Source organism: Podarcis muralis, chromosome 14 (genome assembly GCF_964188315.1).
Source record: "Podarcis muralis chromosome 14, rPodMur119.hap1.1, whole genome shotgun sequence".
NCBI classification, from domain to species: domain Eukaryota; kingdom Metazoa; phylum Chordata; class Lepidosauria; order Squamata; family Lacertidae; genus Podarcis; species Podarcis muralis.
Genome location: NC_135668.1, coordinates 39,059,212 through 39,080,012, shown reverse-complemented (window position 1 = coordinate 39,080,012; position 20,801 = coordinate 39,059,212). Strand labels below are relative to the sequence as shown.

The 20,801-nt window shown below is 42.5% G+C and overlaps 1 protein-coding gene across 5 annotated transcripts in view; it reads right to left on the bottom strand.

The window, feature by feature from the left end:
• Nucleotides 1-2,910: 2,910 nt before the first annotated feature.
• TBC1D24 (TBC1 domain family member 24) overlaps nucleotides 2,911-20,801 on the bottom strand; it is a 28,990-nt gene continuing 11,099 nt past the window's right edge. For 4 of the 5 annotated variants that reach the window (XM_028705979.2, XM_028705976.2, XM_028705978.2 and 1 more), the window contains exons 2-8: nucleotides 17,189-18,223; nucleotides 15,175-15,192; nucleotides 11,029-11,187; nucleotides 10,053-10,116; nucleotides 9,264-9,359; nucleotides 7,475-7,709; nucleotides 2,911-6,526 (exon numbers count right to left, since the gene is read on the bottom strand). In XM_028705979.2, the coding sequence (XP_028561812.2) occupies nucleotides 6,372-6,526; nucleotides 7,475-7,709; nucleotides 9,264-9,359; nucleotides 10,053-10,116; nucleotides 11,029-11,187; nucleotides 15,175-15,192; nucleotides 17,189-18,147 (1,686 nt within the window). In that variant the 5' untranslated portion in view covers nucleotides 18,148-18,223 and the 3' untranslated portion in view covers nucleotides 2,911-6,371. The remainder of the gene's footprint in view (nucleotides 6,527-7,474; nucleotides 7,710-9,263; nucleotides 9,360-10,052; nucleotides 10,117-11,028; nucleotides 11,188-15,174; nucleotides 15,193-17,188; nucleotides 18,224-20,801) is intronic. The other variant, XM_028705980.2, reaches the window with a different exon arrangement.

Genomic DNA, 20,801 nt, shown 5'->3' with positions numbered 1-20,801 from the left:
CTCAGGTTAGGAACAGTTTCAGGTTAAGAACAGACCTCCAGAATGAATTAAGTTCTTAACCTGAGGTACCACTGTAGATCTGTTTTTGGAAGATGTCATGGCCTTTGGCTAGTGCAGTAAAAGTTTATGATGCTGATGACTAGATCATGAGCACTAAAAATGTAATTCATTTTTTTAAGGGCAAGAGTCACAGTGCAGTGGAAGAACTCTGATTCAGTTCAAGATACAGTACCACTGCGTAAGACTGGGAATGTCTCCTATCTGAAACTCTGGAGAGCCACTTGTCAGTCAGTACAGACAATACTGAACTAAATGGACCAATGGGTCTGACTCAATATAAGGCTTCCTATGTTCCTATATTAGGGACGCGGGTGGCGCTGTGGGTAAAACCTCAGTGCCTAGGACTTGCCGATCGCATGGTCGGTGGTTCGAATCCCCGCGGCGGGGTGTGCTCCCATCGTTCGGTCCCAGCGCCTGCCAACCTAGCAGTTCGAAAGCACCCCCGGGTGCAAGTAGATAAATAGGGACCGCTTACCAGCGGGAAGGTAAACGGCGTTTCTGTGTGCTGTGCTGGCTCGCCAGATGCAGCTTGTCACGCTGGCCACGTGACCCGGAAGTGTCTGCGGACAGCGCTGGCTCCCGGCCTATAGAGTGAGATGAGCGCACAACCCTAGAGTCTGGCAAGACTGGCCCGTACGGGCAGGGGTACCTTTACCTATGTTCCTATATTACTAAAGCACCATAAGGCTGAAGATGAAAAATCATCATGTGCAGGCAAAGTAGAACCCCACATTTTAAACAACACTCGCCTTGCTGCACACCCTGCAGTTGTTTTCCCATCAGCCACAGCATTTCTTCTGTGATCCTGGCCCAAAGGGGCTCAGAGATGTGGAAAGCCAGTGTGAGATGGCTCCATTTTACTGTCAATTTGTAACCAGACACACACTCTCCTTTGGATGGAAATAGCAGCACAGCACTTGCTGCAAGGATAATCTACAGGCTTCTTCAAGCTGCTGGTCAGGAAAGGAGATTCCAGGATGCCTGGTGCTGCCTCCATAGTGACTCATAATGCAGCATCAGTATTGAAGCTTAGCACCAGTGTTTTGAAATGCCCAGCGGAGAAGCTCAAGGAACAGTCCCTGGAGGAGCTGTGAATAGTGGGCATCAGCTTATCCAGAGTTAAGGGCCACTGCCTCCCCAAAGAATTCCAGCATTTGCTAGAATATTTCCTTGTATGCAGCACCAACCTTGATACTTCAGCATTGCTCCATGTGCCTGGTGCAACTGCACCTCCAACTGCAAGGAAGTAGTGTGTGCTTGCGCAGATCAGTCCCAAGATCTGATGTGCTGCTGCTTGTTCACTCCAGTGCTGTTACCAAAGAGGGATTCAGACAGATGTCTCCTCCTCTAATTGAGGACACCCTACACTTTGGGGGGGACGGACTAGAAACATTAAATTGGTCTTTACATTTAAAGTGTTTTAGAAAATGCATGTGGAAGCCGCTCGTGCTCCTGATGAAAACTGCTCCTCTAAAGCTGTTTGCAGGCCAGTGTAGGGTAGGGGCAAGGGCAACCAGGTACACTTGATACATGCCTTGGAGGATTAAGATGGCTGTAGGGCCCTGCCAGACTTATGCTGTCAAGCCAAGAATGTGCCACAGCTCCCAGCTGACCAGAGATTTAATGGGCAAAATGGCAAGGAGCAAAATGCCCATGCCTGTCTGTATGCACTGCAAGGTTGCGAGAGTAAAATCTAGACCTGTGTTACTATGTACCAGTGTGTAGCGCCAGGTCAGGTTAGGTGCCACCGCTGTGGTGGTGCAGCTCATGAGACTCCTGCCCCGTGCCTCAGGGAAGCTGAGTATTTCCTCCCCGTGCAAAGAGCAGCTTTGAATCCACAGTAAGGCCTTCTGCAAACAGAAGGTCTAGTGGTTGCTACTGCTTTGGAAATCAGTTGAAGAGGGAACTCTAGAGGCCAGATTGAAGTACTGCTATATTATATAGTAATGTACAATGCTTATACTATATAGCAAGGATGGGGAATTCAGCCCGAGGGCCACATTCCTCCACAGGCAGCCTTGCAGGGGCCACATGCCTGTGGTGGGTGGTGCCAAAGGCAGGAGTGGCCATAGCTACATCAAAGTCTAACTTTGCATTAGGCAATGGACACACCATATATTTAAATCACATGATTCCCCCCCCCCCCCAAAAAAAAATAAAATCCTGGGGAATCCCAGTCTTCATATGCTTCAAATGCAGGGTGGTGCACACACATAAATCTTGGCAATTTATTTCTACACCTTGTGGTCCAGGAGACTACAAACAGGCCAAGCTGTAATGGCCTACATGCCGCCTATTAGTTAATACAGTATGAGCAACTGCCACAAGATCCCACTTGTCCAAAAGGATGAACTGCCTTGTGTTTACATAGCCTATCATACTCAAATCAGTTGCTAATTAGCTTCCTCATGCTGTCCAGATTTATATCCAGTTTACGTGGAATTGTGATCGTCCAAGAGGTTTTGTTTCTCGGACTCAACAGCATGCAACCCATTCAAGTTTTCAGAGGCCCTGTGCAATAAAACTGAGGTACTATCTGAGCCCCTGCCAGAAACTTTATCCTGGTTGATTTCTAAGGATGATGCTAATTGCCTTGGAAGATGCATCCAAGAAGCTGGTCTCCCTGCTTGTTAGAGAGAGGGACTGCTTTGGTGCTTAGGAGAACAGCAGTAATGGAGGGGGCATTATGAATCATACTACCTAAGTAGAGTGCTGGTGTTTTTGGTGGCAGGTGGTCACACCCAAGATCTCAGTATCCCAGCACATGGCCAACTAAACAAGTTGCTGGCTGCAGGACCAACTACTTACAGAAAAGTTAAGATAGGAAGCACCAATAGCCATGTGGCTGCATTGAAGAGTCAAGTCATATCCAGAGTTTATTTTTCTGTTAAAAGTCAATTTGATTTCTGTATGGCCACAGACACACACACACACACACACACACACACACACACACAACTGCCATCAGTGACATCAATTATGGAAGGGAGACATAAACTATACGTTAAGGGAAGAAAGTCACATTGCACAAAAGCTACAATTGCCTCCAGGGAAATAAACATCACCACATTGTCAGGAGCAGTAGGCACATTCACATGTATCGTTACAACCAGGTACAATGCTCATCTCAAAACACACCAAAGGGACACACAGCAACCTGGAGGGAGAGAGGGAGGAGACAGCAGCTGAGATCTGGCCGCTGGTCCACCTTCTAGATATGTATCTGCAACACCAGAGTTCCTCTGCCCCAACTGTGTGTAGATGAGGGCAAAGGCCTTGCTTGCTTGTGATATTAACACATTACGATGGCGAGGCAAAAGTATACATATTCAGATTTTGGAGGAGAACTAGAACACTTATTTCAAGAGACATGAAGAAGTAAACACCTCGGAATATATATTTTTTAAAAAGAATAAATTCTGTGCTTAACATCAGTTCTGGGATTAACAACTGATTTAATGAATGAAGCAGTTTTTATGGTTTCCTAAAACAAAGTATTTCTAGTATGAGGTGTTTTTAACTCTTTAATGGTAATATTGACTTTCTCTTCTGTTCTCTCTTCATATGCAAGAAAAGCTAAATAATCTCAATGAGAAATAGGGAGTCTTGGTTGTCAACAAGTACATGGTTCTCAGTGAATTACTGAAACATTCCCAAGAAAATTCTAGCACTGCAGCAGTCTACTGTAGGTGGGTAGAAATTTGCCTGCACCCCAAAGAATTACGTTGGAAGGTGTTTCTAGTTACATTCATGTCACTTCTTGCTACTGCCAATACTTCTCCCTTCCTCAACCCAGCAAGTGTTGCTGTCTAACCTATTATTACAAGGAAGGGACTTATCTCCCAGGAAACCACTTTTAGAATGGCTCCTTTTCAGTCATCATCAAGATCTCAAAAACTGAAGACAGAAACCGGATAAAACTTAATATCAGCTTGCTTAATGAAATCACGAATAAGGTATCGACTTCAAGACATATAATCCAAAACTGCTTATGCTAAAAACCTCCCACTTAAAAGAGATTGGGAAACATAACAGGGAGATATAAGTATTTTTTTAAATTTTTGCCAAACCTGCTGCTGCAGACTCTGAGCTGCACCCTTCTTAAGACTGCAGGTAACATCCCAGCCCCCACTTTCACAGCTCTGCTTCACAAAAGCGACTGTTAACACCTATTTATTTTTCACCATGTCAACATCCACTGAGAAATGTGTGCCACCTTCTGGATAGATATGGAAACATTCTCCACTTGGTTTGCTGAGACTTCCACATCCTAAACAATTCACCTTAGCTGGATGTTTTGGTGTTGTTCACATGTGCTGCATTCTACTCCAACAGAGAAGTGACGGGGAGTGGACTGGGCTGGCCTGTGGAAAGATGGCCAGAAATGCCACCAGTTTTCATTCAGAGGAGGGTAGTCCCATTGCAGATAAAGCTCCCCAGACAGCACGAGCAAACAGCTTCAGCTGCAAGACACCATGCAATGGCTTCTTTTTGTGTCTGTATTACTCCACTACCTAACAACGTCCATCAAATCAGGCAGGTAGAATTTTGTCCACATTACTAGAAATTGTAAGAGAAAGGGCCAAAACAAGTTTAAAATAAGCCAGGTTATATGATATGTTCTTGAGCTATTATCTTAAGTACCTCCTAGCTTCAAGCACATGTAACGTCCCCAAAGGCTAAAGCATGCTGAGTTTTGCACCGCCTCAACCGAGCAAGTTCTGTAACAAGCTGGCTTTCCCCCCATTTTAGCCACAGGTTGTGTCATTTCTTAAGACAGGGCATAATCAAATGAAAACACTCAATAACCAGTTCTAAAGGAAAATCTTCTAAGCTGGCTACTTTACTGCAGTTGTGCAGATATCAGATATGGCAAAGCTCCCTTCCTCATTTGCTAAGCTAGGAATGAGCAGATCTCACAGAGATTCAGAGACGAAAAAAGGAAGCGGAAAACCAACAAGATGTGCTTAATGCTTCTGTGTTAGTCTAGGGGCAGACTTTGCTTACCACGTGGCAACCTGAACTGAAGAGATGTCACTACTAACCAAACAGCCAAAGGCTGCATGCAAGAAAGCTTCCAGTGACCAGGTATCTGTCAGGTTAATGAGGATGCAGCACCCCCTAGAGTCCCTAGAAGAAACAGTCCTTTAATAGTCAAAACAACTATCGGCCATTTCCCTAGCTTGTTGCAATAGCTTCACTTTAAAAGACTGTGCCAAAGTTTGAGGTCAATTAGCTAATACTGCTTCAAGCTCCTCCCAGCTTGTTTTCAACACAAATAGCAACGACTCAGGAGGAAGTAGTTCAGTGTGTTGTATATCCCATAAGGGCCGTTTAGCTGCCTGAATGTACCCCCTAAAAAAAATCATGGTATCACTGATATGCAGTATCAGGAATGTAAACAGAAAAGCAGGATGGCAGCATGTCAGACAGGATGCCTTCGACAGAGCAGTGGCACTGAAGACCAAAGGGGAAAAAGGTACTCCCAAATTACTCAGTCAGCTTCACTTCAAACACAGCGGAATGTCAAACGAAGACTGGCTATTAGGGCAACAGCCAGCTGTAAGGTGTGTAAATGAGTGTGTGCACGCACACACACACAAAATGGTGCTTTTAACAGATTTCTCAAATCTAATAGGTTATAGAAAATAATGGCTTGGATCAAACACTCCATTTGTAGTGTGTTCTGCACATGTGCAATGGGTCTCTCTCATCCTTCCCTTTCCTACTGCAGCCCCCTGGGGATCTGGGGAAGCCTCTAGGTTGGCGTGGCACGCAGTAAGCAAGACTGCAGTTGGGAGGAGAGAAAAATCGGCAACATAATCAGTTTGGATTGCATGGGAGTCACTCTGTATCCAAGCTAACGTTAGCAGGGATTAGAAGCTTCTGCAAAAGAAGAAAAATTACACTGCTGGATAAATCCAGTCACCAACAAGCACCTGCTGACATCAGAAATGTTATCTGGCCTCATGAAGGCTCTGACACGGATAAAAGTCAACTTGGATACTTCAGTGAGGCCACCTTCTCGCTACCAAAAGTATCAGGATATGCATAAAGGTTTCCAGAGGTAAGAACAGGAGGTCAAGGATAAATCGCTTAGCCAAATACAAATTGCATATGAAAAATACAATGGCTGAACAATGAGGCCCCTGCATCTACGTGAGCCCTGGAAATTAGCTTTCTAAATTACAAAAAAGGAGCCTACTGATTTTGTGGATTTATAAATAAGCTCGACTCTTGCAACTGGAGTTGTGGTCAGAATCATAAGATGCTCCACGAGCTAGCTGTTTTTGAAAGTAGGCTCTATCTCCTCAGTTGCTCATAGTGTCCTTGAAACCCCAAACCTCTATGATAGCTATCTGGAAACTTTCAGAGCACAATGGTTGGTTGTTGAAAGTGTTGCAGTGGCCAGTTCTTCCATGGTTCAGGTCTGCGTCAATGTAGAGAGCTTGACCGTCGCCTCCGCCTGTGGGGGAAAAGACCACAGTTACACTGTCCCTGCATCAAGATGCAAAGCAGTGGCTCCAATCACATGTTCAGTTCCACTACTTCTGGAGACACAGAATGACAGCTTTCAGCTGCCCCAACATGTGAATATATATTATGAGAAGACATTATCACCCCATCAAACTGCTCTACAGTTAAGAATTCATGGATCTCTCAGAATCCAAGGTGTATACCAGTCTTTGCCAACCTGACACCCTCCAGATGTTTTGGGCAACAACATCTGGAGGGCACCATGTTGGTGAAGGCTAGCATATGCAGAGCATTCAATTGTGGCTATTTTAGCTTTCAGAAGAGTCTGATGCAGAATAGATAAAATATTGCACACTGGATCTATTTGCCAAGACCATAAAACACCGGTCCTGAAAGACCTATATTGGCTCCCAGTACGTTTCCGAGCACAATTCGGTGTTGGTGCTGACCTTTAAAGCCCTAAATGGCCTCAGCCCAGTATACCTGAAGGAGTGTCTCCACCCCCATTGTTCAGCCTGGACACTGAGGTCCAGCTTCGAAGGCCTTCTGGTGGTTCCCTCACTGTGAGAAGTGAGGTTACAGGGAACCAGGCAGAAGGCCTTCTCAGTAGTAGCGCCTGCCCTGTGGAACGCCCTCCCATCAGATGTCAAGGAAATAAACAACTATCTAACTTTTAGAAGATATCTGAAGACAGCCCTGTTTAGGGAAGTTTTTAATGTTTGATGTTTTACCACATCATCATCATCACTCTGTTGGGAGCCGCCCAGTGTGGCTGAGGAAACCCAGATAGATGGGCGGGGTGAAAATCTTTCATTTTAACCCAGATTCAAAGATGATTCAGGAATAAAAGTCTTAAAAAGTGCAAACCCCTTTGTGCCCCTACATAGAACTACAAGGCGCTGTTGCAAGAGGCAGCAGCAGAAGAGCACAGGCTTACCTATAATGATGCATTCCATTCCACCAGCCATAAACATGGATGCAGCTTTGGAAGGAAGGTTGAAGTGCCGGGCAGAAAGGAAGGGGGAAAGGCGGTCCGAGGGGTCCGAGGGGAGGCTGGTGGCGGATGGAGGGTCAGAAACATGGGAGGAATGGTTCCCTTGTTCAGGTCCTGTCATGGCTAGCTCTGGGTGCCTGATTATTACCCACTCATAGCGTTCCACTTCAGGCACCAGCTAGAGAGATGAGAGGAGGAGAGGAGAGATGGAGTTATGAAGGAATTCAGAGAAAACGCACTGCACTTGGCATCTCCCCCCCCCCCCCCATGGCCAGAACTTGACTCACACCCCAAGAAAGATTTTCAGAATGAATTTGCACTATGAATGTTGTGGCAGACACTAAAAAGGGAAGTTATTATATTTATAACCTGCTGTTCCTTTAGAAAAGCTCAGAGCAACTTTCAGTGGTCTCCTTGCTAGGCATAAATCAAGTTTGGTACATTTGTAGAGCACGGGGGGCTTTCAGATTGCTTAGCAATATATAGAGTACTTCTGGCCTACCTTTCTAGGCAGGACCTCAATGCACTAGAGAAGTGTTAAGACATTATGACAGTTATATTACACAACCTCTTCCTGACATTGCATCAGGAATCTTGCAAAATCAGGATAGATACTCAAATGTTTCATTTGGTGACCCTCTTGATTGCCACTTTAATTGTAAAGACTCCTGTGTTAAGTGAATCTGAAAAAGGTACTTACAACTAGGGATGGGGGAATATATCACTTTTCGTTTCTTGTTTCTCCCCATTCTTAAGTTCTGTTCTCCCCATTTTCACATCAGTTTGCTATTTTTTTTAAAGGCCTTGTGAAAATTTATCAGCATTTTAGTGTGAATTTCTCCTAATACACATTTTTCTATGCAATATCCCATGATATAATGCATTCTTGTATATTATTAGTAGGTTCACCTTTAAATGCGGACTGAATCCAGTTGCCTTCCAACTTCAGAGTGACACATTTGTTTTGGTAGCTCATCAACAATCCATGTGCACCGATACTACACCTGTATTGGTCCCTTGCCCCAAGCTTGAAATTCAAAATATCTACACTTCCTAGTTTGGCAACATTGCATCATACACCATGGTAGAGAAAGTGTGACACCCAACAATAATCAAGACACTTATTGCAGTAGAATATCATAACATTCAGCCTAATGAAGACTTTGGATGAACTTGGGGAAAGGTTTGCTCCATATTCATATAGATGATGATGGTTAAACTGCTGCTGCTGCTGCTAATAGCAGCAAGGTTTAGTCTTATAAACTGATTAGTAGGTTGTTCCCCAAAGGCAAGGGGTGGTTGTGGTAAGAGTAAACATGATTACTCTGTGGTACCAGAGAGGAATGTCAAGCTAAGATGATGGACCATGATGAAATGGCAAAGCTGACAGGGAAACCTCAGGAACCAAGAGGACAAAAACTTTAAAAAAGAATGGGGGGAACTATTTATTTATTTATTTAAGCAGATGAAAACATTGGCAGGATTTTAATCTCACTTATAATGTAACAAATACTATGGATAATATGGATGGATACAAAATATAGATTATGGAATAATATGCAGTTATAAATGTTGACAATAGGACCCATGGAGGGTATGGGGGGGGGAAGTCGTGAGATTCAGACTAATAGCTATATATGGATATGCATTTGGATTGTTATAAATTTATTTGTAAAATCAAATAAAAATGATATTTTTTTTTAAAAAAGGAGTGAACATGATTGCTTCTTACCCTGAACACAAAACATTCCCCTGTTCCAAAGAAGCTCAGCTTGTTTCCTCCTCGTTTGCGTTCATTCCAGTCGGTTGATAAATAAGCCCCACAGACCTAGGATGGAAATAGCCACCATTTTAGAGAAACAACGAAGAAGTTTGAACACTTGAAGCTGTAATGCTGAAAGGTCTCAAAGCTGGTAGATAAAGAGACACTTCTTATAACATTTGTAGGTGTACACCTAACACACACCTTAGGTGTGAAATCAAACATGTAAATTTGTCAACAGCAGCAACTCACAGTTGAATTCAGCAAACCAAGGTTTGTCTCTGAAGTGGCCCTGGTGTGAGAGTAGCAAGTTATATCTTTAGTTAGTCTATGGCTGTCAACCAAGATCACATTTTATGACTGCTCCTATCAGTGTCAAGAGGGGCCTGGAGAGAGAATATATATGGGTCTTTCTGAATAGCTCTGCAGATGTGCAGGAGACACATACTGCAGTGTGTGCACTGTGATGAAGTCACCCCTCTGTAGTGGTAGGGGAAGGGAGTCTGTGGCAGAACACGTCAACCTGGAAAACAGGTTGAATTTCAAATTCAAATTTCCCAAGAAAGCAGCTAAATTGTGCTTTATTAAGCAAGCAAGGCACAAATGAGTTAGTGGAACACCAGGGAGAGTTCTAAGGAGTTATTTCATTTTTTGTCTATGGCAACTACAATAATTGATGGACAGCAGTTTAGTGAATCATATGAAATTTATAAAGTGTCTACTTTATAAATAAAGCTGCTACTTGTCCTACTAACTTACCTCTTGGGCTGTTGTCTTAATCAGAAGGAGAGTTGGTTCATGTCCCTCGCAATGCGAATAGAACCTGTTAAAGACACATATAAAACAATGCTCCTTTAGTGAAACATCCCACTGCTGGTCTTGGTAACTGTGCACACTCTCCACACACTTTTTGCATTCACACCACACTGCCAATCAAGTCCCAGTTCATTGTCTGCCTCTTTAATCAACAATAAAAACTGTTTGGGTGATGTGCTAAAAGACCAGACTCTAGTTCACAAAATCTTATGCCGTAATAAATGTCTTAGGTTTTTTAATGCCTCATCATTCCTACAGTTAGGCCTCTCAGCTAAGGAAGAGCGAGCAAAAACCCAGAGTTCTATAGCACAGCATAGTCTATGGCTCAGTTTGTCCATAACGCTAAGCAAAATCACAGTACATCACAAATGTGCAGGTTCCCAGAGAGAAGGTTGTGGCTGCTTGATTTCTGGTCCTGCTGTTCCTGCATTGCTATGAGCCAAGTCATGGTTTGGTTTGGCTTAGCACATCATCCAAATCTGGGTTCGTGGTCCATCTCCTTAAACTGTAAACCAAGAATGAATTTTGGTTACAGATTGCAGTTTGTCTGAAGTGAGACAAACCGCAAGCCCATGTTCAGATGACATGCTAAGACAAACCATGGCAACAACAGCAGGATGGCCAGGGAGGGGGAAAGCAGCTGCAATTGCCTTTCTGGGACCACACGCTTTCACACTAAGCCATGATTTGACTTAGGAAAAAGATCTATATGAGTTGATAGCACACAAACATACATTCAATGTAAAGCCAGCCTACAAACTCTGCTTGTGTTGAGGCAAGGCAAGACAACTCTAGCAACATTCATCATACATCAGAAGCAAAGCACCCTTGCCAAGAGAATTGGCCTATGATTGTCTACATCATCTTGTGGCGTACAGTACCAAAGATTCCTTTTAAAATAGCACTGACTACATTTTACCTGCTTAAGCTGCAGCCATGTTCTGAGGTGGTGAACAGCAGCAGTGGCTGGCAAAGTGCAAAGCGCTCAGGAATCCATGACCAGATGTCTCTCATCTTCTTTACATCAACTATTTCAGACTTGAAGTTCTCAGCATGAACTGCCAAGTGGACATTCTGCCTGTGGAATAACAGAAAAGTGGTGTTAAAACTGGTGTCATGGGCATTTGTCCAAAGCAACTACTGCCCAATTCGGGCCTCAACTTGTTGCCTAGGGCAAGAAAGAGTCCCTTCCTGACATCCAGAAGGCAAAGAAGCATTGCAAATTAAAACATTTCTTTCCCTTTCCCTTTGTAGATGCATTGTAAATGACTAACAAAGAAACTAGCAGAAGGGCTAGTAACTATGAGCAGAAAGAGGGCAACACCACACCACAGGAAAAAACAATAAAAGGGCAAAACAACTAAAGGGTTTCCAGTCGCCCACAGCTTGAAATTAGGAGGGATTGATATCCATATTAATGATGTGGTGTTTAGCTCTGTATAAGGGTGCAGATCTCAGCAGCCCTAAGTAGTTTTGACAAAATAATGTTCTTAAATACAAATCAGCATTTTTACATGGATAACAGGAATTTACTTCCTGTATTTGATTTTCATTTGAATAATCGATAGCTGTACATTTTTTGGTGTCCCCAAGGAAGAATGCAGATTTTCAAATGGTGGGAATTCTGGGAAATTTTAAAACCTACTATACCATAAGTTGTTACCTTGCAACTAGGATCAGCTTTGCCCTTTCATAGTTTCCCCACTGATTTGGTAGACATATTTACAAGCTAGCCCAATTCACCAATCAAAGCTATAGCCATTGAAAACCACTTGGAAGGTTTTGATGTAAACAGCCTTCCCCAGCCATGACTGCTGCAGTTCAAAACCAGCAGGGGACCCAGGTGATACCATTACAGAGGAAACTGTACAACCATAAATATATTCAGAGCTATGTGCCACTCATGGAAATTCTCTTCCAACTGTTGCCCAAGTATGAAAACAGACTTGAATATGGCTATATCCATGGAGTTAAAGAATCCACAGAAGGCTCAGTTGCTCCAAAGCACTGGAAGCCAATACATAAAACAGGAGGATAACATACAAGCCAGTGACAAGGAAATATAGCCAATTCTTTTTGACAGCCAAGCTAGAGTTAAATGCAGGTTTCACAGCTTATGTCAGAGATATACAAGAACTGTACCATGAAGCAAGCCAAACTTTGGAGTTATTATACAGTACATGCTAGGAAGAAGAGTTGAAATGCAGGCCACTTATAGTGCAAAGACATTCTTTAAAAAAAGGGAGGGGATCCACCTGTCCATTTTATTATGGACACATCTGCATACTGTAAACCTTGCAGAAAACTAGCGGCTAATAGAATGATAGAATTGTGGAGTTGGAAGGGACCCAAAGTCATCTAGTCCAATCCCCTCCAATGCAGGAATTTCAGCTAATGAATCCCTGGCAGATGACCATCTAAACTCTTTTTTAAAATCTCCCATCACCTCCACCACCCTCCAAGGTAGCCAGTTCCATTGTTGAACATCTGCCACCAGAAAGTTTGTCATAATGTTTAGTTGGAATCGCCTGCACATATCTAATTAAGTGAGGGAAATGGGATGCTTCTTTGTAGGTAGTTTCAAAATTTAACTGAAGTGCAGTGACAGTTTCAGAAATCGTGTGGCTGCCTTTCTGAAGCAACTCATGTTTTGTCCCTTAAACCAGAAGTTAATCAAAATGCATAGTTGACTGCATATGCTAAGGGCAGGATGTGTTCCCTTCAGCACAGATAAGCCACAGTATATGTACTTCCGAAGCACTGCAGATAGGAGCCTGCATGATATCAAGCAGAGGATTATCAGGTTGTTGATTAGTCTCCTTCCAAGCATGATCTACAACTTGTGAAGGCTGCTCTGTTCAGTGTGCATGCTACAATTTATCACTAATCTCTAAGCCTTAAAACCACCAAGGCTTAGGCAGCTCAAGCTAACATGAATCTCATGTCTTGTTACCAAAGCACATGGACTGTGTACCTGTGGCAGAGTGATTAATAAACATGATGCTAACCAGTACTTTTTTTTCTAAAAAATTTTTTTTAGGGGTACTCTCATTTTGACTCAAGAAAATCACCATTTTATGGTTCAAATTGGGAAAAATAAATACACTAAATGGACAAAAGTACAAATATTCACGAAATGTTTAGGGGTACATGTACCCCTGAGTTCCCACAGAAAAAAAGCACTGCTGCTAACAAGAAATTTGTTAAACGTTCACCATTGGCTTCTCAGTTATGGGCTTGAATACCACATGGGCTTGTATACTTTTAAAAAGATCTTGGAAACAAGCTTAACTGAGGGTGGGGAAGAACATGCCATTCATGTTCTATGTGAAGAACATGCCATTCATCCAATTTGGGCTGCAGGCAATAGTTCCACACTTAGTCACACCTTCATGTGTTGCATTCATTTTCTGTATTTGTACATGGGCTGTAGGAAGCTCTTTTTGGTTAATGCCTTAATGCACTGAGCCATGCCCCTGATTGTCATCAGGCTACCTTAGGTGATTTCTTCCAACACTTTCCAGTACAATGTGCTTCTGTTGCTCCCAAGGTGAAAAAAATAAGGAGGAAGGAACTGGTGTTATACAGGCAATGATTGATTGACACGTGACAGCGCACACGTGCATTGCCACAACCCAGAAGGGGCTGGAAAAAAGGCGGGAGGGTAACTGGCTTATGCGCACTCCGCCAACACGCGAGGGGGTCAGGAACATAACTTGTGCAAAGCAGTCATTGCCTGTACAAAGAGGAAGTCTGAGCAACAAAGAAGACCCGAGGGGTAACAGGAGGGATCAGGTAGGGAATCAGGATGTGAAGCCATCTGACTAAGGTTCAGGGAAGAAAAAAATTAGGGAGATTCAAGGGCCAGGGCTCACTGAGAGCAAGCCTGGGAGGAGATCTGGCTGTGAAAGAGGCTTGACATGTCCCAGAGCAATATGGGCCTAGGAACTTTTCCATCATTTATTTCAAAAGGCTCTCTGGAAAAAAGGAGAAGGCAAACGAAGGATAGTGTCATGAAATAATAAAAGCAGCAAGCAGACAAAAGGAGTGCTGATATATATATATATATATATATATATATATATATATATATATATATATATTGTGTGTGCGTGTGTGTGTATGAATGCACACACATGCACATATGTGAGAGACCGACCAGCATATGTATGAACCAATGAGAGCAGGGCAGAGGTGGTCAGAAGCAAGGAGATGGAACAAAATACAAGGAACACGTAAATGTATAGGCACTATATGGAGGGACTTTACACCCACCACATGTGCTTGTCTGAATGGCAGGGAGGAGGATGACTCCCATATAGCAACCTGGCCTTAGTCCTCAAACCACCCTCAGACATATAAGTGGCAACATACAACCCTGTCAGTAAGAGTAAGGTATTTTATGCCTATAACGCTATCTGAAGAATTGCAGCCAATATACCCTTATCATAGTTAAGTGGAATTTAGATACCAGATCTTCTGAACACCTCCCTAGGCACAAAACTATCTTGGGCTGTACTACTAGGACAGGCATCCCCAAACTTGGCCCTCCAGATGTTTTGGGACTACGATTCCCATCATCCCTGACCACCGGTCCTGTTAGCTAGGGATTATGGGAGTTGTAGTCCCAAAACATCTGGAGGGCCGAGTTTGGGGATGCCTGTACTAGGGTTATTAATCTTTATTCACACAAAGTAACTTCATGTTTAACATTCTGCCTATCACTATATGGCTCAGAAGTTCTTTTAACAACAAAAGACTAGTAGCCCCTACAGTATGTTAGAATAGGCTTGTGTTTCACCAGTGAAATCCTCATGACGGTGCAGAGAAATAAGGCTAGACTAGAATGCAAATCTTGTACAGCATACTTGACAGCAGGACTGCTGAAAGCTCTGGAAAGACATTTGTGAATTGCAACTCCCCCCATCCCGCTTCCCCACCATCTGATACTGCAGTAAGTACTGGCATAAGCAGCCAAGCATAAGCCGCGATAACAGCCATTAGGAAGTCAAGCCAAGGCAGAAGAGAAAAGCAAAGCGTGGAGTATTCAAATCTTGAAACCTACCTTTTTGGGGATGCAATGCTGCAAAGAGGAGGGGTGCAGCAGACAGGGAAATGACAGTACGAGACAAAAGAGAGAGAAATCAAGAAAAGTTCAGTAAATTAGAGCCTAGAGAAAAACTCAAAAGAGTAAGATTTGAAGTCAAATGAACGAGATTAAAGAACAGAAGGACACCCAACCATTGTATCATAGTTCTTCCTCCTCAATTCTCTTATCACATTTATCTTTCTATACAATGTCTCTTCACCTAACTGCTTATGACTTCTGCACTTGCCCTTCAACCTTCCCTTCTACTCTCACTCCTTATACGTGACTTCTGTTGAGATTTTCCCGTTTCACACAATGTAGAAATTGGGTCTTTAGTGCTGTGGTACTTACCCTTTGACTTGATCTGATCTGGATTATTTAATTCCATACCGCTTAATGTATTAAAAATATATCTAAGTGGTGTACAAAATATGAAGCAACAACAGACAACTTAAACAAGATATTACAAAAATACAGAGTTAACATAAAAATGGAATCCCTTCCCCTTGGAAAATTGGACAGGTGCAGATTACATAATTTCAAAAACCAAACCATTTGCATGTGTGAAATGCTAAGAAATTATTTGTGAGACTGTTAACTGAGCTCCTTGAAGCTTTACATTTTGGGTCACACAACCAGAACACATTTCCTCCAATCAAGTTTCTGTGATTACAGAATACTAGCTGTTCTTCAGCTTATACAAAAACACAATGTTCTCATGCCTGTCAGCCACTGGTCTTGTGCTATTTCTACTAACGATAAATGGAATATTTAGAACACTGACCCAAATCTCTGAAATGTCAATGCTTCTGACAAGACTATAGAAACTTTAAGGCTTTCACAAACACTTGTCAGCTGAATAAGCCCCAGCGGAACATCTTAAAGGGCTCTTTCATCAAAGATGCCTCGTGCACTTAACTCTGCCCAGTTTTAGTACTTTTAGCTGTAGCCCTTTCCCCCATTTCTCTTAAGTTTGTCTTTATAGATTGTAAGCCACTGTTCAAAATTAACTGGGCGCCCGGCACTTTTTGCTACTGGTGCAGGTCCATGATGCAGCCTTTCCAAGGGCCACCCAAATGCAACTCACAGATCACAGTTTAAAAACCTCTGCCTTAGTTTATAGTTAATACCAGTTCCATATCCACTGTGTGTTTCTCTTTCTTGCATATTGGACAACTGAATTTCTGTATGAGCAATCTACAGTCAAGCAATGTAGTTGAGGTCACAGAATTGTAGAATCACAGAATTGTAGTGTTGGAAGGGACCTGAGGGTCATCTAGTCCAACCCCCTGGGATGAATAGCCTTTCTTTGTGGTGACTGCAAGCCAGGTTTAAGGTGCCATTTGGTGTCTACCTTATCTATCTGAGTTTCTAACACTGTTGTAAGCTAGAGGTTCTGTGCCTGCTTAATATATCTTGTTTAATGATTTTAGCGGTTTCTATAAATATTACAATTTTTACATCTCACAGCAGGTTGTTTTTTACTCTACCAAATATCCACACCACTTGTGCAATAAAATACACAATTATACCCTGACAGGAGTTCTATAATCTAGGTGGGGCATCAGAAAAGGCTTTCTCCTACTTCTCCCATTAGTAGTTGAGGCTTTGCAAATGCAGAGAAGACCCTCTTCAGATCTTAATGAAGGGGGCAAGTTCATATGGGAAGTCACAGTCTCTTATATTATTTTAAGACATAATCTATTTAGAGTTTTAAAAAACATGACTAGTGCTTTGAATTAAGCATTGAAAGAGCTCCACCACTATGGCCCCTGTGAAAAATTAAAGTTCTTTAAAAGCCCAATTATCAGAAGCTGAAAAAGCAAACATACGCATGTAATTATTCGGTTAAGTTGGTACAGTCTCTATACTTTTCCACTGAGCACCCACATTATTCTGCTTTTGCAACCATATCCACTTCCCATGTAAGTCAAGAGCATTACTAGAGGAGAGGGAAAGCCTCTCTGGAGTATGTATGAATCCCTTTTACCTCTTCTGTTTGACGGTTATGCCTTTCTGCTGAAGAGCCTTCTCATTGGCCATCTGCAAAAGCTGGATCTCCTTCCGTGAAAAGAGCCGAATCGCAAAAGCTTTCTCTAACAGTTTCTCAGGAGACACTGACTTTGCAATATCCCTAACGAAAGCTCGGATGTCCTCCTGAACGTTGTCTGACTCCATAGTCTGCCCAACCCTGACTTTATGAAAGAATTTGAGAAGAGCTAGTGCAACACGGTATAGAACCTTGTAGCCCTCTACCAAGAATACATCAAAGACCCGTGCAACATAAACCAGAGGCAGTTCTCCAAAAAGCCACCGTTGCCAGTCTGAATATACTTCTAGCACATCCTTGGAAACTGCTACCATCAGCTTGTGGGCCGCCTGACAGTATTTGTTAACCAGATCACCAAAAGTCATGCAAGACGACTCAAAAGCCAAGAACGTCTGATCAATGAAGTGCTTGGAGGAATCGTTGCAGGCAAGGATGCGGCAGACCTTCTCAAAGCACTCTGCTTCATCCTTACTGTAATGGAGGAGAAGTGCTACCACTGAAGGCAGAGCTGGGCAGAATGATATGTCCGGGAACTGGCTTGCAATGCATGAAATTATCTTCCTGACTGCCCCAATGCCTTCTGCATTCAGGCAGTAAGTGGGAACAAGGCTGTTGTCCACAAATTCTGGAAGTGGAAGACTGCCGCTGTTACGTTTGCCAGCAATTTTCACCACAATGTCCCGGTAGACGTGGGCATCTGGAGTCACTGTGCGGCAAGGGATATCATTAATCAGTTTGTGGTACACTTTGGCTCTTAAAGAGTGGTTTTTGGCCCAATATCCCTGGCGAGCCAGTTGCTTCAGGTCCTGAAATTCTGTGCTGGTCAGTTCCTTTGCATCCTGGTCCTGGATTGTAGAATCCATTTTATCCCAGTCTATAAAGCGGCTATATTCACCCATAGCTATTAAGATAGTCTTCGCAGAATGACATAAAAGCAAGTATCTTATCTGGCCCTTGGAGCACTTTCACTTTTTCCTGGAAAAGAACAAAGCACACAACAGGTTACGGCTACTTTCGTGTCAAGAACACATAAGTTGTTCCTAGCTTGTCCTGCTAGTGGAGTGCAAGTTCCAAACTGCCTGCAAAGGGGCTTCACTCAGGTAATTAATGGCTTATTACTTTTAAACTGATGTATTTCCCTCCTCAGTGGGCTAACCTTTTCTATCTGTGCAATACACTGTTCTGTAGCTGACAACTGTAGTAAACTGAGCTGAAGAATACCCTAATTTGCCTCAAACATACCTTTCCAGCACATCTTATTTATATGGTACCAGAAAGCAGGGAGGAGGGGGGAAATTATACAGGACATCAGAATATAAAGATGCAAATGTTACTGCCATATCAGAATCCTGTCTTTTGAGGAAGGATTTGCCACAGGAGACTACATTATCAAGCTTTTTGGGAAATGCAATGGCTTCGTGAGCATACTAGGTCATAGGCAGGAAGGGATTTTACTAGCTGTAGCCAAATAAAAACAGGAATCCTGTAGTACCTTAAAGGCTAATTAATTAATGCCATAATAAATTAGTCTTTCAAGTGCCACAGGACTCTGGTTCTTTTTGCTGCAATGAACAGGGCTAATCCTCTGGAAGATACAGCCTAACAAGTCAGGTTAACATAGGCCTGTACAATACTTGGAAGAGCAAGAGTCCAACAACAAAGTCAGGGATGTACATTCACCATGCACATAGTTAGTCTGTCTGTAGAATGGCAATAAATTGTTTAGTTCCAAAGTTTAAGCAGCAGCTTTCCAATAGGAAAGCAAATTTGCTTTTGTAAGCAGAGCTTTGGAAATTCAGTATTGGCTGTTGCATTAAGTGCTATGACAGACTTAATAAAAGACAAGTTAAGTGGTCCTCCATCATTTAAAAACCTGATAACTTTAAGAAATTAAGTGTCTATCAATATGTTGTCTATAACAGGTTACACTAATGCATGAAATACTGGCTCATGTGCCAAGAGTGGGTGTTGTCTCACTTCTGTTAAAATTCTGAACCTTTGCCTACTCTAAGGAAAATATGCTTATAAATACTGCGTATAAATAGGCATGGCAATGAGGGCAAGTCCTTGTCCAGATAAATCAAGATCTTGGTTGAATATTAATCTGGATATCTGAGATTCCACATTAGTCTCAAAATTAGTATGGTGTCAGATCAAATGATATAGCCAATGTTAGTCCTACTCACAAGTAGACCCACTAAAATTTATGACCTAACTCAGGCACATTCATTTCAATTATTCTACTCTAATACAACCCATGTCTTTAGGAAGCCCCATGCAGATATGGTTTGAAACTATATCAGGCACATGCAGAGAATCAGAACTGCATCACACATTACACGCAACACTCTATGGGTATACATAGAATATCACGTGTAGGTTCTATATCAGGGATAACTAATCTGTTGCCTTGCTGGACTACAACACCCCTATTACTGGCCATGCTGGCCAAGGCTGATGGTATTTGAATTCCAAAGGTTAGCCACCTTTATAATACATGGTTAAAGGGTTACAAGTGGGAACTGTTGCAGCATAGAGTTCTTCTGTTTAGAATTCCAGCCAGCCATGCTCTTTTCCAGAACACTCCATTCTATTCCTCCCACCTCCAAATAGCCCACCAGTATTTCAAAAATATCTCCTCACCCCTTAAATATTTTTTCCTTAAAAAAAAAATACTTCTACAAATCCAAGCCTGCTGATATCTCCTGCTTGCCAGAGTTGGTGCCATCTTGGCTATGCAAGGATCCACATACAGAAGATGAGTTTACTATTAGTATACAGCTGCAATCAAAATTTCCTCTTTGGCAGAGTTCCTTTCTCTCCTGCTTCAGCATCAACAGATCAACCTGCTTGTACATTCCAGTTAAGTATACAGTACAGGGTTTACAGCAGAGCGCATAGGTGAGAATCACAGTTGAACATTTATTTTTATCAGGCTTGAAAATAGCAGCCACCTTAAAGACAATTCATTTATGGAATGAGCTTCTGTACCTTTTGAAATCTCAGTGTCTGTGCTCTGCAAAATGTATTCGTTTTTAAATATGCACAAAGAGTTTGACCAAAAAGCAGAACTGAGAAAAACAAAAGTAAAACCCCTGCAAACAAGAGACAGTTTGGATTTAATGGCAGAAGCCAGTTTCCAGCACTGCTGGTTCCCAACAGGTTCACTGTTTGCTGAGACAGTGTCGCTGTTGTTTTTAAAAAGGGGCTGGGATTAGGAGGCAGAATGGGAAATAATTAGTATTTTAGTCCACTGTTATGGATTAACCAACAGGGATTAAGTGTTCCTGGTAAGGTTGTCTTGAGTCACATCCCTGATTTGGTCAGATTGCCAACTGCAGACTGCTGCCTCTTTAGTAGCAACTCTCCACAACACTTTTTGCAGGAATGTGAACCCCACAGCCCCTCTTCCAAGAAAATCAAAAAACTATTTTCTATGAAGAAATCCAGGTGCTGTAACTCGATTAAATAATGCAACAACACTGGTGATTGTTTCATGTAAATTAATCTTGTTAGTCACAGGGAGGCACAAAGAACTATGATGCTCTGGTCT